The sequence below is a fragment of the Epinephelus lanceolatus genome, chromosome 9 (genome assembly GCF_041903045.1).
Source record: "Epinephelus lanceolatus isolate andai-2023 chromosome 9, ASM4190304v1, whole genome shotgun sequence".
Taxonomy (NCBI): Eukaryota; Metazoa; Chordata; class Actinopteri; order Perciformes; family Serranidae; genus Epinephelus; species Epinephelus lanceolatus.
The window spans coordinates 9,652,472-9,665,246 of record NC_135742.1 but is presented as its reverse complement, the minus strand read 5'-3'; the positions used below and the strand labels follow the sequence as shown (position 1 = coordinate 9,665,246).

Sequence of the window (12,775 nt, the reverse complement as noted above, 5' to 3'; positions counted from 1 at the left end):
TGTGATGCAAAATAATGTAATCTTCTCTGTGTATTGGAATCAAGAGGGATGATCAGTTTTTGAAAAAGTTTCCAAACTGGAGTCACACTGTGGAAACAACAAAAAGGCCTCCGCAGTTTGAGCTGAGCAAAGGCGCCGCTTTGTGTGATGTGCCAGCTCCCACAAACTGTTGTATTTATTGGTATTAGATGGGAGTTGTGCTGCCATGGCAACAGCGTAATTGGACAAGTTACTCATGTAGAAGTGACTAATGCACAGCTGTGCAAACGTATAGCATCTGATTAATGTCAGAACCTGTTGGCTGACACGGCATTATAATTAATCACTTTTTTAATTTTGCCCTCACGTATTTTCAGAGGTGCTTGCGGATATGATGCTGTGATTATTATCAGTCATGAACGGTTTAAAATTCACACATCAATTTTAGAATTGAGAGGATGTTAAAGCATGTAGAAATAATGAGTAACACCAACACTATTTAAGATGTTCACATGCTATTGCTTTATTGGAGCTCCAAAGACAGCATGCTTTATATGGCTGTTACCTATGGACTAAAATGCATCTGGAGAGCTGGTGCAAGCTTTGCAGGCTGTGACACTACTTTGTCATAATGCTGTGTGCAACATTTTGGCCATATTTGTGTTTCTACTCAGTGCCTTCTTGTTTTATGTCGGGGGCCTCCAGCTCCTGGCTCTGGACCTCGCTCGGTGGACTCTTGCCCAGCTCTGGCTCCTCAGGGTGGGCGATCTCCTCAGCAGCCTCCCCTGAGCCTGCCATTACCTGGATCTCTCCATCCACGGCTGCTTCTTTGTGTTCTGGCTGCTTGGACTCTTCTGCATCCTGGGCTTCATGCTGCTGAGAAGAATCTTGAAGACTGTCTGGGTCTTCGCCACCGACAGGCGCTGAAGGGTGGGACTCTCCAGCTGGCTTTTCATGGGTCTCCTCCTCCTCCTGTTCCCTCCTCTCTTCATGCTGCTGTAGCTCATCTGTGGCGCTGCCAGGTTGGGCCTGATCACCACGGACCTCTAATGGAGACTCTTCGCCTTCACCCTGTGCAGATGGAGAATCCGAGGCCTCAGGTGCCCCTGGTTTTGCATCAGGGGCTTCTTCTTTCTCCTGTTTCTCTGCAGTCGCCTCCAGCTCCACCTGTATTTTTGCATAAATATGCAGGAAATGTCAGCAGTGAAATGAAATGAGGGGTTCTGATTAAAGGTTAGCTGGCTCAGCTTTCAGGCCCCACCTCAATACTAAACAGGCACACCAGTCATTTCATAAGTGGAACCTGAAGAGGGATGTTGAACTGGGTGCAATCAGGAGATATTGTTTAGAGCATGTCTGGGAAATCTCCAGTTTAAAGGAGTGGTTTGACATTTGGGGAAATGTGCTATTTGCTGAGAGTTAGATGAAGAGATTGATACCACTGTCATGTCTGTCTGGCAACTGGTTAGCTTAGCTTAGCATAAAGACTCAAAATAAATACTACCAGTGCCCTAAAACTCACCAGTTAACTGTAGACTTGCATTTATCAGCAGCTCAGTTGCCAGAAGAAAATGTTCGCATTACATTTCTGCAAACCACGAATACATTAAATTTGCATGTTTTATACGTAATGACATTTCTAAAGTGATGTAATATATACGCTGACTTTTGTGTTTTTCACTGACACATCTCTGCATATCCCAGCAGCATTTGAGCCATCAAGCCTGGGTGTTTTCACCGACCCATCTCAGCTTTTCCAGTAGCTCTTACGCCACAAATGTGGGTGTTTAAAGCCAAAACATGATCTCTTTCTAACCATAACTATTTGTGTGCCCAAACTAAAACCACATCTTCAGTTTAGCATTGTTGAAAAATGGTAATTTTCAACATATCCAATACAAAATATCTGTGTCTGTGTTTTGCAAAAATGTACAATGCAAAAACAAGTCTCTAGCAATTGGGTTGTTATCGGACACATAGCGTAAGTGCTATCAATCTTTTCATCAAACTCTCGGTGTGAAACTAAATAAACATATCTACCAAAATGTCAAACTGATTAATTGATTGATTAATAATATGACCAGCCAATGGACGAGCATGAACTGAGGTCTCCATGTAGGTCTATGTGCTCAGTATGCCACCATCTCTTCAACATACCTGATTACCCCAGAGAACTGTGATGCTGTGAACCTTTACACACTTATTTATCTATTTATTTTTGTATTGTTTTATCTTTTTTCATTTTTGTTTATCTGTCTGTTTGTTGGATTTTTTTTGTTGTTGTTTGGTTTGGTTTGGTCAGATTGTTTGATTGACTTCTTTGACTTATGTATATATATATAAATTATATTTTTTTTTGTAAGTGCAGAGAATGTCTTCTGTGTTAGTTCGGGAATAAGTTGGAAAAGAGGATGTATATAAAGAGACGTATATCTTCCATGCCTTTTATTTTGTGTTGTTATAATCCTTAACTCAATAAATATAAACTAGAAAAATGTCCGACCCAAACAGGCTGACAAGACAGCATTATTTAGAAAAAGCAACCAGAACTCAAAGTAGCGACATAAATTACAAATTATACTCAGTTAATAAACCACTGTGACATTTTATCAGAGCTTTATAAACAGATGTAGCCAGCTTATAAGCATTAAAATTAACGACCATTCCTTTCTGCCGTCATCAGTACACCAAAACATTTCTGGATTTTGAACAGACATTTCATTAAACATAAATGGGCCTTTTCTCAGCTCTTTTTAATAAGCACAATACAGAAGAAAATGTGATTTATTCTAAACTTATCTTAACTCACAACCTTTTAGCTTTGTGGATGTTTTTAAATTTGCAAACTTCAAGCACCAGAGGACTCCCGTTCCCAATTGTTCAACTAAAAACCTTTGACTCCAGATAACTTTGCTGTAACATAAGGGATAGTGCCATAATTGTGCTTGATTTAAATATATGTTCCTAATTTTGGTTTTAACCATTTTACTCAAATCTAGCAAGTAACCGTCTTTTAATTGTGTTTGTGCTGCATGATAAATTACTCCTGTGGATAATTCAGTTTCCTCAAAAACAGCCTGAAGCTCTGCAGCCCAGAGTTGTGCATTCAGCCTAAAGAAAAACCTTCTTCCTCATCCATTCCAATGCAGATAACTTTTCTAGGATGTAAAGATCTATGGTTACTGTCATCTGACTCCACCCAAGTGTTATTTGATTGGATGTCTACAAGCAAATCACAGTGTCCCACATCATTTAAACTGGATTTAGAGCCACGCCCCCTTTTCAACAAACATGGCGGACTGTGATGTAAGAAAGTGTAAGGCATATTTTAATCCATTAATCCTACTGTTAAAGTACATGGGGCCACTGGGTAATGAATAATTCTCTTCTGGTTTGGCTTTCTAATGATACAATCAGCTTGTAATGCATTCATTTGAATTTGTACACAGAATATTCATCTCAAGAGGTATTGAACAAATTGTTTTTGGGCAATACATAAGAAACAGGATATTTTGAGCAGTGATGATAATACAATATTAAATACACATGTAATGTGTTTTAAATCATCACTTTATTAACTAAAATAGTTACATTCATGGGCATGAACTAAATTGTTTTGTTCAAAAAAGGTTTGTTAACACCACTTATGGTCATCTTACTATTACAGGGCTCATCCAGCTTAAAGCTAAGTAAATTTAAGACTTTTAACGCCACTAATGCCACTCGAATTTAAATTCAAGACCCATTTTCTAATAAACAACATTGGGGGAAAAAACATAAACTGGCATAAATTACTAAGGCTTAGGGACAAAGTCTTTATTGTAACACAGAACATGACCTTTTGGTCAAGTTAAAGAGTTAGATGATCCACTTCAAATATTAAATAGGTAAACTTTCTAGAGTGTAATACATGGATGACATTTAACAAATATTATCACAAAAGTATTCATTTGGTTTCCCTTGAAAATTTGTCATTTGATTGGATTTGGTAAATGTACACCACTTTAATTGTTTCCTGTATTCTGATCTGTGTGACATTAATGCAAGAAGCATTCTATAAATTTATTTATTTTAAAGATATTATTAATTGTTTTGAGATTTTACAATGCAACGTTGGGAAAAAACAATTCAGGATATCTTACTCTACATGCCTTAGCATTTTTTTTTAAACTTTTAGAAAATTTTAGATTTAAGACATGAAACAATTAAAGATTTAAGACATGTTTGATGCCAATAAAGGAGTTATTTTTAAATTAATGAATTCACTGCTTCTGAAGGATCCACGGGAGCCCTGCATTAGATGGCTTTTGGGTTCAGATTCTCCATCCATTTGAATCGACAGAAAACAAAATAACTCATAATATCTTAATTAAAAATGTTCTGCTGATGATTTATGAGTGCATTTAGAGCAGAACTCCACCAAAGCATTTTGTGTCTGTGTGTCTGGTGCATAATTGGATTCTGAATGAGTTTAGCAAATGATTCCATTGTGTTGTCATTTCACATTTTTGCATTATTGAACCAGAAATCCAACTCATATCACCTTGAACAGCAAAAGCAGGAGCAAACTTAATGAAATGATTCTGTTAAATGTAAATAAACCTCCCAGTTGTGATCACCTTTATGGGAATGATGACGGTTGCAGGAACAGAGGTTTCGGAAACTGGAGCTTCCACAGTCAGGATGCCATCGACAGAAAGGGTGGAGGCTATTTTGGTTGCATCGATCTCAGGTGGGACCCTGAAAATACAGGTTTGTGTAGTAAATGTCTCAACATACAAAGAGACAATGTTTTCAGATACTGAAACGGATGTTATCTAACTTTTAAAATCAGATTTTAGGGATTGGATGCTGTCAAAAACAGACCCTCAAAGCTGCATTTTTGGTTGCTGACTGGTGTACGTCATCATCTGCAGGCTGACATCAGTGTTTACTTTGCATACCTGTATTTCCTTGTAAAACATCTGGCAATAAATCCATGCTCGTCTGGCCTCTCCTCATGTTTCCCTTGGGATGGATTACCGTTTATGGGGGAAGAATGTGAGGACACACAGAGGAATCAAGTAACACAGAGAAAACCACTCAACACGGAAATTAATTTCTGCCACAGCGCTGTGATTTCCCCGAGCACATTATTCAAGCAGCTTTCTAATTTTGTTACATTCAGCTTCCTTTTTCCATCAGTGTTTAGTTTTAAGGGGTTTACGCTGTGAACTGTGAGAGAAGTCTATTTAGATAACTCTGTTACTCTTTGAGATAATAATATTAGATAGATATGATGATTAATTAAGAGTAGAAACTATCTTGTGTGTAAAAGTAATTAGCAATGTTAATAAAGTGAACTTTCAGAGCTGTTTAATTAACAGAAGTGTAAGCCAGTGCTGTGTACCTCCGACCTCCAGGAATCCATCTCTGACGCTGAGAGAAATCTCTGAGGGGAAGAAGTGAGACACATCCAGGTTGACCCTCCACTTGTACTGCTCCTTACTAATCTTTTGGCCGGGATGATGCATCGACCCAGAGATGTAGGGCACAAACATTGGAGCGGGTATGTACCCTGGCCAGGAACAGGCTGCCAGACTCCTCTGGAGCCGGTCCACATCCATCCACCGAAGGTCCCCTGGCTCCAGGACAGGCGGCAGGCCAACATCCTGATTGAAAAGCCTGCTGGACTGCCACCATTTTCTCAGGGGGTACCAGGGGACACCTTCACTGTGCTCCCCACATGACGGCTCTGTTTTGGCCTCTTCGCTCATGATTTGGGAATAAAAATCCACACACACGCAAAAAAAAAACCTATAGAGACGATAAAAAAACTGGCAACCTTTTTTTTATGACAGTAAGCAAGTAACTTTTGGACTGTGGGGTTGACTCAGTGAAATTTCAGCAATTAAAATCTGCTTAATGAGTGAGGGAATGCTAAGGGTGGTGAGATGGAGAAATCTCCGAGGGGCTTTATATACTGCTCTCCTGTCTGTTTTAGCACTTATTAAGCACTCATGCCAGTCCCATGAGAAGGGTGTGTGGGCATGAGGTGATGGGTGTGGAGGGGAGGGGAGGCCGTTACCTCTTGCTGGCCTGAGGAAGGCGGCAGACTAATTAGTTGTATTTATAACTTTTAAGGGTGCGATGGCAAATAGCGGGCAGTTGGCTGAGGCTGGTTTGTCTTTGAACTGTTGCATCTGTTGCCTGAAAGCCGTTCTTCTCACATCCCAGTGAACTCTATCCTGTCATTGGTGACTGGGTTCCTCAGTGCTGTCATGAGCCAGTGATAGTATGTCTCACCCCTCAAAGGACCCACACTGGCAGTGGTTTGTCTGGGGCATGAAATACCTCAGCTAGAGGCTGAGGAGGACACAAAATGATCTTTTTTTTGTGCGTTATCTGAAACATTTCGGCGACATGTGTGTGTATTGAGTGTACAAAGCTCTCTTCCGCTCCATTTTTCTTTGGCTCGGCAGTTTCAACAGGATTATTATTGTTCCCTCTTTTATCAAGTGTGACAGACTTGTCAGTGTTTCATTTTTAGAGCCGTGTGCCCTGAGATCTTGGCATACTGTCCACTGGAGCACAAAACAGATTGAACAGATGTTTCTGACACTTTGTGTGATGCCTCACCCACAGATTCTGTCTGTAGGATATGCTGTGAGAGGTTAAATTGGGTTTCACTGCTGCTGCTGCTGCTGCTGGAGTCGCCTGAAAAATTGGTTCCTCTGTCTCAACCATCAATAGAGACTTCCATCCTGTTCACATTAAAGGCACACATGCCCACCATGCACCAAGATGTTCATGCTACTTGTCAAAACTAGTTGGGAAAACTGAGTATGAAAGGTGAAACTTTTGAGTGAGATCACTGTACAGCATTGACATATTGTTTTAAGATATGTCAGTATCACTCATCTCCACACTTAAATAAGGCATACATGTATAATAATAAGTAGATATCAGACGTGAAAATGATGCCTATTTAGTTTAATGGAGTTACTTGCCTGGCGCATATAGACTTAACATAGTGATGACTCAGATTTCTAAATCGCTTTTCTCATCCTGAGGAAAGATTTACAAATATAAAACCTGCATGGATCAAAAAATTATAATAAAAAGAGTCATAACTGATCTCTGCAATTAAAGTTGTCCTGTCAGTAGTTTTACTGACATCTCTTTTATAATGGTGGCCTATGTGGAAAGTACTTGCTAGGCTGCAGGGGATATTTTTTGCTGCAATACCTCAAGTGGCCACTGGGAAAAACTGGATGCGAGCCTAACCCCCAAATTCCACCAGATGCGTGTTGGTTGCGTCTGTGCTTCGGAACGGCGGCAGAGCTGATACCTTTCAATTCTAGCCAATGTGTGAGTCTCAGCTGTGGCGCTCTGGAGCCCTCCGCAACAGATGCTCAGGACATCCATTTTTGCCGGACGCCAGAGCACAACGCAGCAATTCAGCACAGAGCAGATCGTGCAGGGCAGGAAGTTGTGCACAGAAACAAAATAATAATAAACTACACAGTGTTCACGTTCATATTCCCTGCACTACACCTTGAAAATGTCATAATGGGCGGAGGCAGGCCTGAAGTCAACAGGTCAGAGGTTTTCAGACATCATTTCACCCTGTTGACACCATGGACGAGGAGATATTAATCATGGAGGTGCACCGAGATGTCTTCCTACTACTCCTCTGGTTTTGTGGTTCTGTTTATACAAACTACATCTTGTTATATTGCGCAATTATGCGTGAATTCGTGAGATCTCGTGGGTCCTCGTGACTCCCGCTGTCCGGCAGAGCTGCACAGCAAACGCAGCTGCAAAAATAATGTAATATTACGAGACTGAGTTGTTTTGAAGCCAAATGCACAGCCGGAACTACATTCCAGTCATACAGTACTTGCTGGGTGGAGTGATTTCAAACAACTCTTTCTCGTAATATTACAATATTATTCATAGCATGGTGAATGTGTAAGCTACAAGTTGTCCACAAGAGCGTTTTGGAGTCATTTGATGGTGTATTTGATTAGTTTTGAGGGAGAGAGGGGGCCGTACGGTTCACCTCTATTTTGTGCGCTGAGAAGCAGGCAGCTCTGCCCCACCAATCTCAGAACAGCAGGCACTGACAATTAAAGGTAATGTACCTCCCCATATGACTATAGGGATTACGGCAATAGACGAATTTACCAAAATGTCGAACTATCACTTTAAAAACTGAGCGTCCTGCAACCTCTTAAAGGCGGTAATGGCAGCCTCTGATTTCAGTTTATTTCTGCCTGGGGGGCAGCAGTTGTATCAGGATGGTCATGCTCCCCTGGCCCCACTTTGGGGACGCCACTGTCACCACGTTTCACAATTTACAGTGAACAGTAAGCAGCCATCTTGATAGAAAGTAAGCATAAAATGTTTCCACAGAACTAATAGAAATGAGAAGTAACTAAACTAATAATAAATAGATAAACTGCCAAATTGTATTTCTATATCAGATTTAACTCTTAATTCTTAATCTTATTTTCTTCTAATCTCATCTGTCCTTTCTTTGTCCTTGATGAGATAATTTATCACAGGATAAATTACTGTGTGGGCTCGCTGTTGTACGTAACAGAAAACAACATTTACACACTCGCACATGCAGGTTTCCATCCAAACACCAGCAGCTGATCTCACTGATTAGTTCCTTTTCTGCTGATGTTAATTAGTGGCAGCGGATCAAATCAGTCCAGCTCGGTAAACTCGTCATGATGGTCCATCATGTTTTTCAACACTTTTTTATTCTTTGTCTACTTGCTAAGACAGATAATTGGTCACGAGGTGATTGGGGTGTAATTTTTACAATTAGCAGGTTGAGAGTTTTTCCGGTGGATCAGAGCGGCAGGGACTGAACTGCTGCTGGAGAGATGGAAGTAGATTAATGACCTGTGGGAAAATTATTATTGATTCTGCAACATTATCTTGATTTATTAATGTGGATTGATTGCATGTAGACTCACACAGAGCAAAGCCAATTATCACAGAAGCTTTGGCTCACCTCAGCTGATTGTCACAATATTTTCAGTGTGATTGACAGTTCTATAATATCTATAATCTCACCGGTGAATGATTTGAATCTAAATGAAGAAAACAAGTTAATGTCGCCGAGGATAAGCATCCAGTGTTTACTCTACAGTCATGTGTGCAGGTAACTCTTATGAGAGTGGGACAAACAGACATTAATGACAGACATTCTAAATAAAAAACACACATATAAATAATAAGATTGATATGGCTGAGTTCCATTTAGCTGCTTCAGTTTCAGGGTCCTGGTATTGTCCATGCTGATTCACAGTGCCATTGCTAACTGGGACAATGTAAAAGAACAGAGCCATCGTTAATGTCATTAGTAGGCTAACACCTGTGCTTTTCCTTGGGTGGCCTTATTCTGACCATAGGTGTTTAATAATAGGGATTTTGACTTGTGATGGTAGAAAATTACACAGGTGCAGTGTGTCACATTCAGGACTTCGCCTGCTGTCTCACTGGTGAGACTTAGTGGGACATTTAGTGGAACAGAGTCATCATAAATGTTATTAATTGGAGGTCTTCTTGTGCTGTAAGAGTCAAACTGTCTGCTGTGAAAAAAGACGATAAACATTTAAAAATACACTTAAAAATACATCTATTCTCAATGGAATTGATGTCTTAGCATGATGTTATCCAGTTTTAGTATTGATAATGACCAATTCGCAATGCAGTTGATAAGATGGGCGTACTATTTGGTAGATGGCTAGGTTACTGAGGAGGAAGTGGGTATACTCTCCTTTATTTTCCAGTGGCTTTTTGGCTGATAGAACGATAAAGTGTAAACAGCCAAAGAGGTGGTTACACCCCATAAACCTGTGTATACTCTCCACTATACCACTGCTTATATTGCCATACAAAGGCAAAATGTTGCAACTACATAATTACATAAAACTGAGTTAAAGGTGAACTTCACCCATGGTGGTGGGGTCAGAGAGTCCAAAATCTTAGCACAATTCTCAAAAAACTCAAAAATTAGAGTGCTTAAACTCAAATTTGTGATGTCATAGGGCAGTGGTACCCAACTGGTCCAGCCACGGGGTCCAGATTTCTCCTTAGTCATTAGTTTCAAGGTCCACACAGTTATACGTATATTCAGCTTCATACTTGTGTTTGGCCATGTCACAAGCTAGTTTGCTAATCATTCACTGTACAGCAGGAAATGGCACTTCAAAATAAAAGCTATGCCCCAGAAATTCACTGTATGTCAAAATACAGTGTGTTTTTTACAATCATGACACGTTCCCGAGTCACTTGCAGTCCATTCAGAATGGACCTGCGACCCACCAGCTGGAAACCACTATAATAGACTAGCCATCAGTCTGCACAGGAAGTCATGGAAACACTTGCATCCTGTTAGATCTGATTTTGATTAATTGAAATGTTATCAGACCCATATAAGTTTGTTCACAGCCTCCAATTGATTTAATTATGAATGACTCACCTATTAAAATGCTTCACAGGTGTAATTTCTGTCCATGGTTCAACCATCACTTACATGAATTTTCATGTTTGCTGCTTTGTATAGCCTAAATCTGCTGAGCAGATCTGTCACCCTCAACTACATAAATACATTAAAAGCATTAGCATAATAGTCAATATGAGAAAGGGTTTTGAGTGAGTACTTAATGCTTTCAGATAAAATTGAATGTTTTTCTAAAGTGAAACCAGCATGTTTTTAGTGCCATAAAATCACTTATGCTATTGTGTGCCACCCTGTCATATTTATAGTATTTTTGTCACTTAAAAGATATTAAAGATGATGCAGTGAGTCCGTCAGCCACAGTAGTACAGAATGAGCCATAACTGCTACACACACATATTCAGTGTAGATAATATGGCACAGTAAAAGAACAGGGAAAGCGTGACAGAAAAGTTGGACATTTTTTTTAATAAATAGCCAGAGGTTATATTAATGATTTAATGAATTACTTACTGAGCCGGTAAATGGATTTAACCATTTAAAAACAAACATGACTGTCCCGTATTATCTAACCAGCTGTCCCATTTGACCTGATCATGTCATTGGTTTGTTTGAAGGTCAGGCACGTGCATAGATAGACTCCAGGTAGTGCTCAAGCACCTGCCCTCTGACTACATAAGTGTCCTCTTTTGCAAGACATTTATTTTTTGTTTCTTTTTCTAATTCAATATTCTAGTTTTTATTTGATATTTTAAGTTTCAAATTTGGCCCATGGCATCATTTCGCCATCAAAAGCATGTTGTAATGCCTGACAATAGCATCTGAGTTTTAATTTCACCAGTTTGCAAGAGGCCTGCCCCTCGCTCATCACGTCCGTTGTCACAGTCACCACAATTAATGCACTTAAATCAAATTTTGTTTCCCTCTACATAAATCAAGACATTTCTGTCATAAATTGATGCAGAAAAAAAATTCACCAGAATGCATGAAATGGAGTGTTGGAGGCTCAAAACTTCCCAGACTCCCAGACCTCCCTACTCGATACATGTCCTTCACAAACTTTAAACAAAATGACGCCCTTGTTTGCATCACTGTAATGGTAGTAAAATAAATATGTAAGCACAATGTGTTACTGTGTCTAACATCATTTTTTAACTTTTCTTTTTTCTAAATTTCCTTGACCACCTGCCTCCAAAAATGTCTCTGCACGGGACTGTCAAAGGTCCAAAGTTTATTTTACTTGGCGGCGTGGTGATGCAGTGCATAGCATTGTCACCTCACAGCAAAAAGGTCGCTAGTTCGAACTCATGTGTCCGTGGGTTTTCTCCGGGTACTCCGGCTTCCTCCCACAATCCAAAGACATGCAGGTTAATTGGTGACTCTAAATTGTCTGTAGGTGTGAATGTGAGTGTGAATGGTTGTCTGTCTCTATGTGTCAGCACTGTGATAGTCTGATGACCTGACCCTGCCTCTTGCCAATTGTCAGCTGGGATAGGCTCCAGCCCCCTGTGACCCCCAACAGGATAAGTGGTTATGTAAAAATGAATGAACATATTTTCTTTATAGAAATATAGCAGAGAACTATAACAAGTCCTAAAAGTAACATTTAAGGTACCCTTAAGAGTTTGAGGTGGTTTTCTTAGTAATCTACCAAATATTGTCCCAAATTACCTGACTTTAGATTCTATGCTCCATCCATCCATCCATCCATCCATCAAAGCACCCCAGACGTCCCTCTCCCTAGCAGCGCTTTCCAGCTCCTCCTGGGGGACCCCATGGCGTTCCCAGGCCAGATGAGATATGTAATCCCTCCAGCGTGTTCTGGGTCTGCCCCGGGGCCTCCTACCAGTGGGACGTGCCCGGGACACCTCTAACAGGAGGCACCCAGGAGGATCCTGATCAGACGCCCGAACCACCTCAACTGACCCCTTTTGATTCGAAGGAGTAGCAGCTCTACTCCGAGCTCCTCACCCTCCAAACCAAGCCACCCGGAGGAGGAAACTCATTTCGGCCACTTGTATCTACAATCCCATTCTTTCCGTCACTTCCCAGAGCTCATGACCATAGGTGAGGGTTGGGATGTAGATGGACCAGTAAATCCTATGGTCATTTTTTTTTAAATCAGTCATCATGAAATGTCCAGCTTAAAATAAAGCATTACAATCTCTTTTATATTTTCACTTGTAGATATGAATAGTGGTTGGTCTGTCATGATGATACCATGCCTCTGTATCGCACTAACTAGTCAGACTTTCATCCACCTGTTGAAGTGCTTCACATTAAAGTGGTTGAAATCACAGTCTGCATATAATTAGCTGTCAAGTTGCGACCACA

At 40.3% G+C, this 12,775-nt stretch overlaps 1 protein-coding gene across 1 annotated transcript; it reads right to left on the bottom strand.

Moving 5' to 3' along the window:
- Positions 1-539: 539 nt before the first annotated feature.
- On the bottom strand, positions 540-5,735 carry LOC117252588 (uncharacterized). Its single transcript, XM_033619618.2, has 4 exons — positions 5,369-5,735; positions 4,923-4,986; positions 4,599-4,719; positions 540-1,146 (listed from the first exon to the last, which is right to left on the bottom strand). Exons 1-4 carry the CDS (start codon positions 5,733-5,735, stop codon positions 646-648), a joined length of 1,053 nt encoding a protein of 350 aa, XP_033475509.2. The 3' UTR covers positions 540-645.
- Positions 5,736-12,775: the final 7,040 nt, after the last annotated feature.

Excerpts from the sequence above, each read along its gene's own strand:
- LOC117252588 (XM_033619618.2), bottom strand. The coding sequence starts at position 5,735 with ATGAGCGAAGAGGCCAAAACAGAGCCGTCATGTGGGGAGCACAGTGAA. Across the intron at positions 4,720-4,922 it reads TGTTTTACAAGGAAATACAG|GGTCCCACCTGAGATCGATG; the intron begins GTATGCAAAGTA and ends CTGTATTTTCAG. Across the intron at positions 1,147-4,598 it reads CCGTCATCATTCCCATAAAG|GTGGAGCTGGAGGCGACTGC; the intron begins GTGATCACAACT and ends GCAAAAATACAG.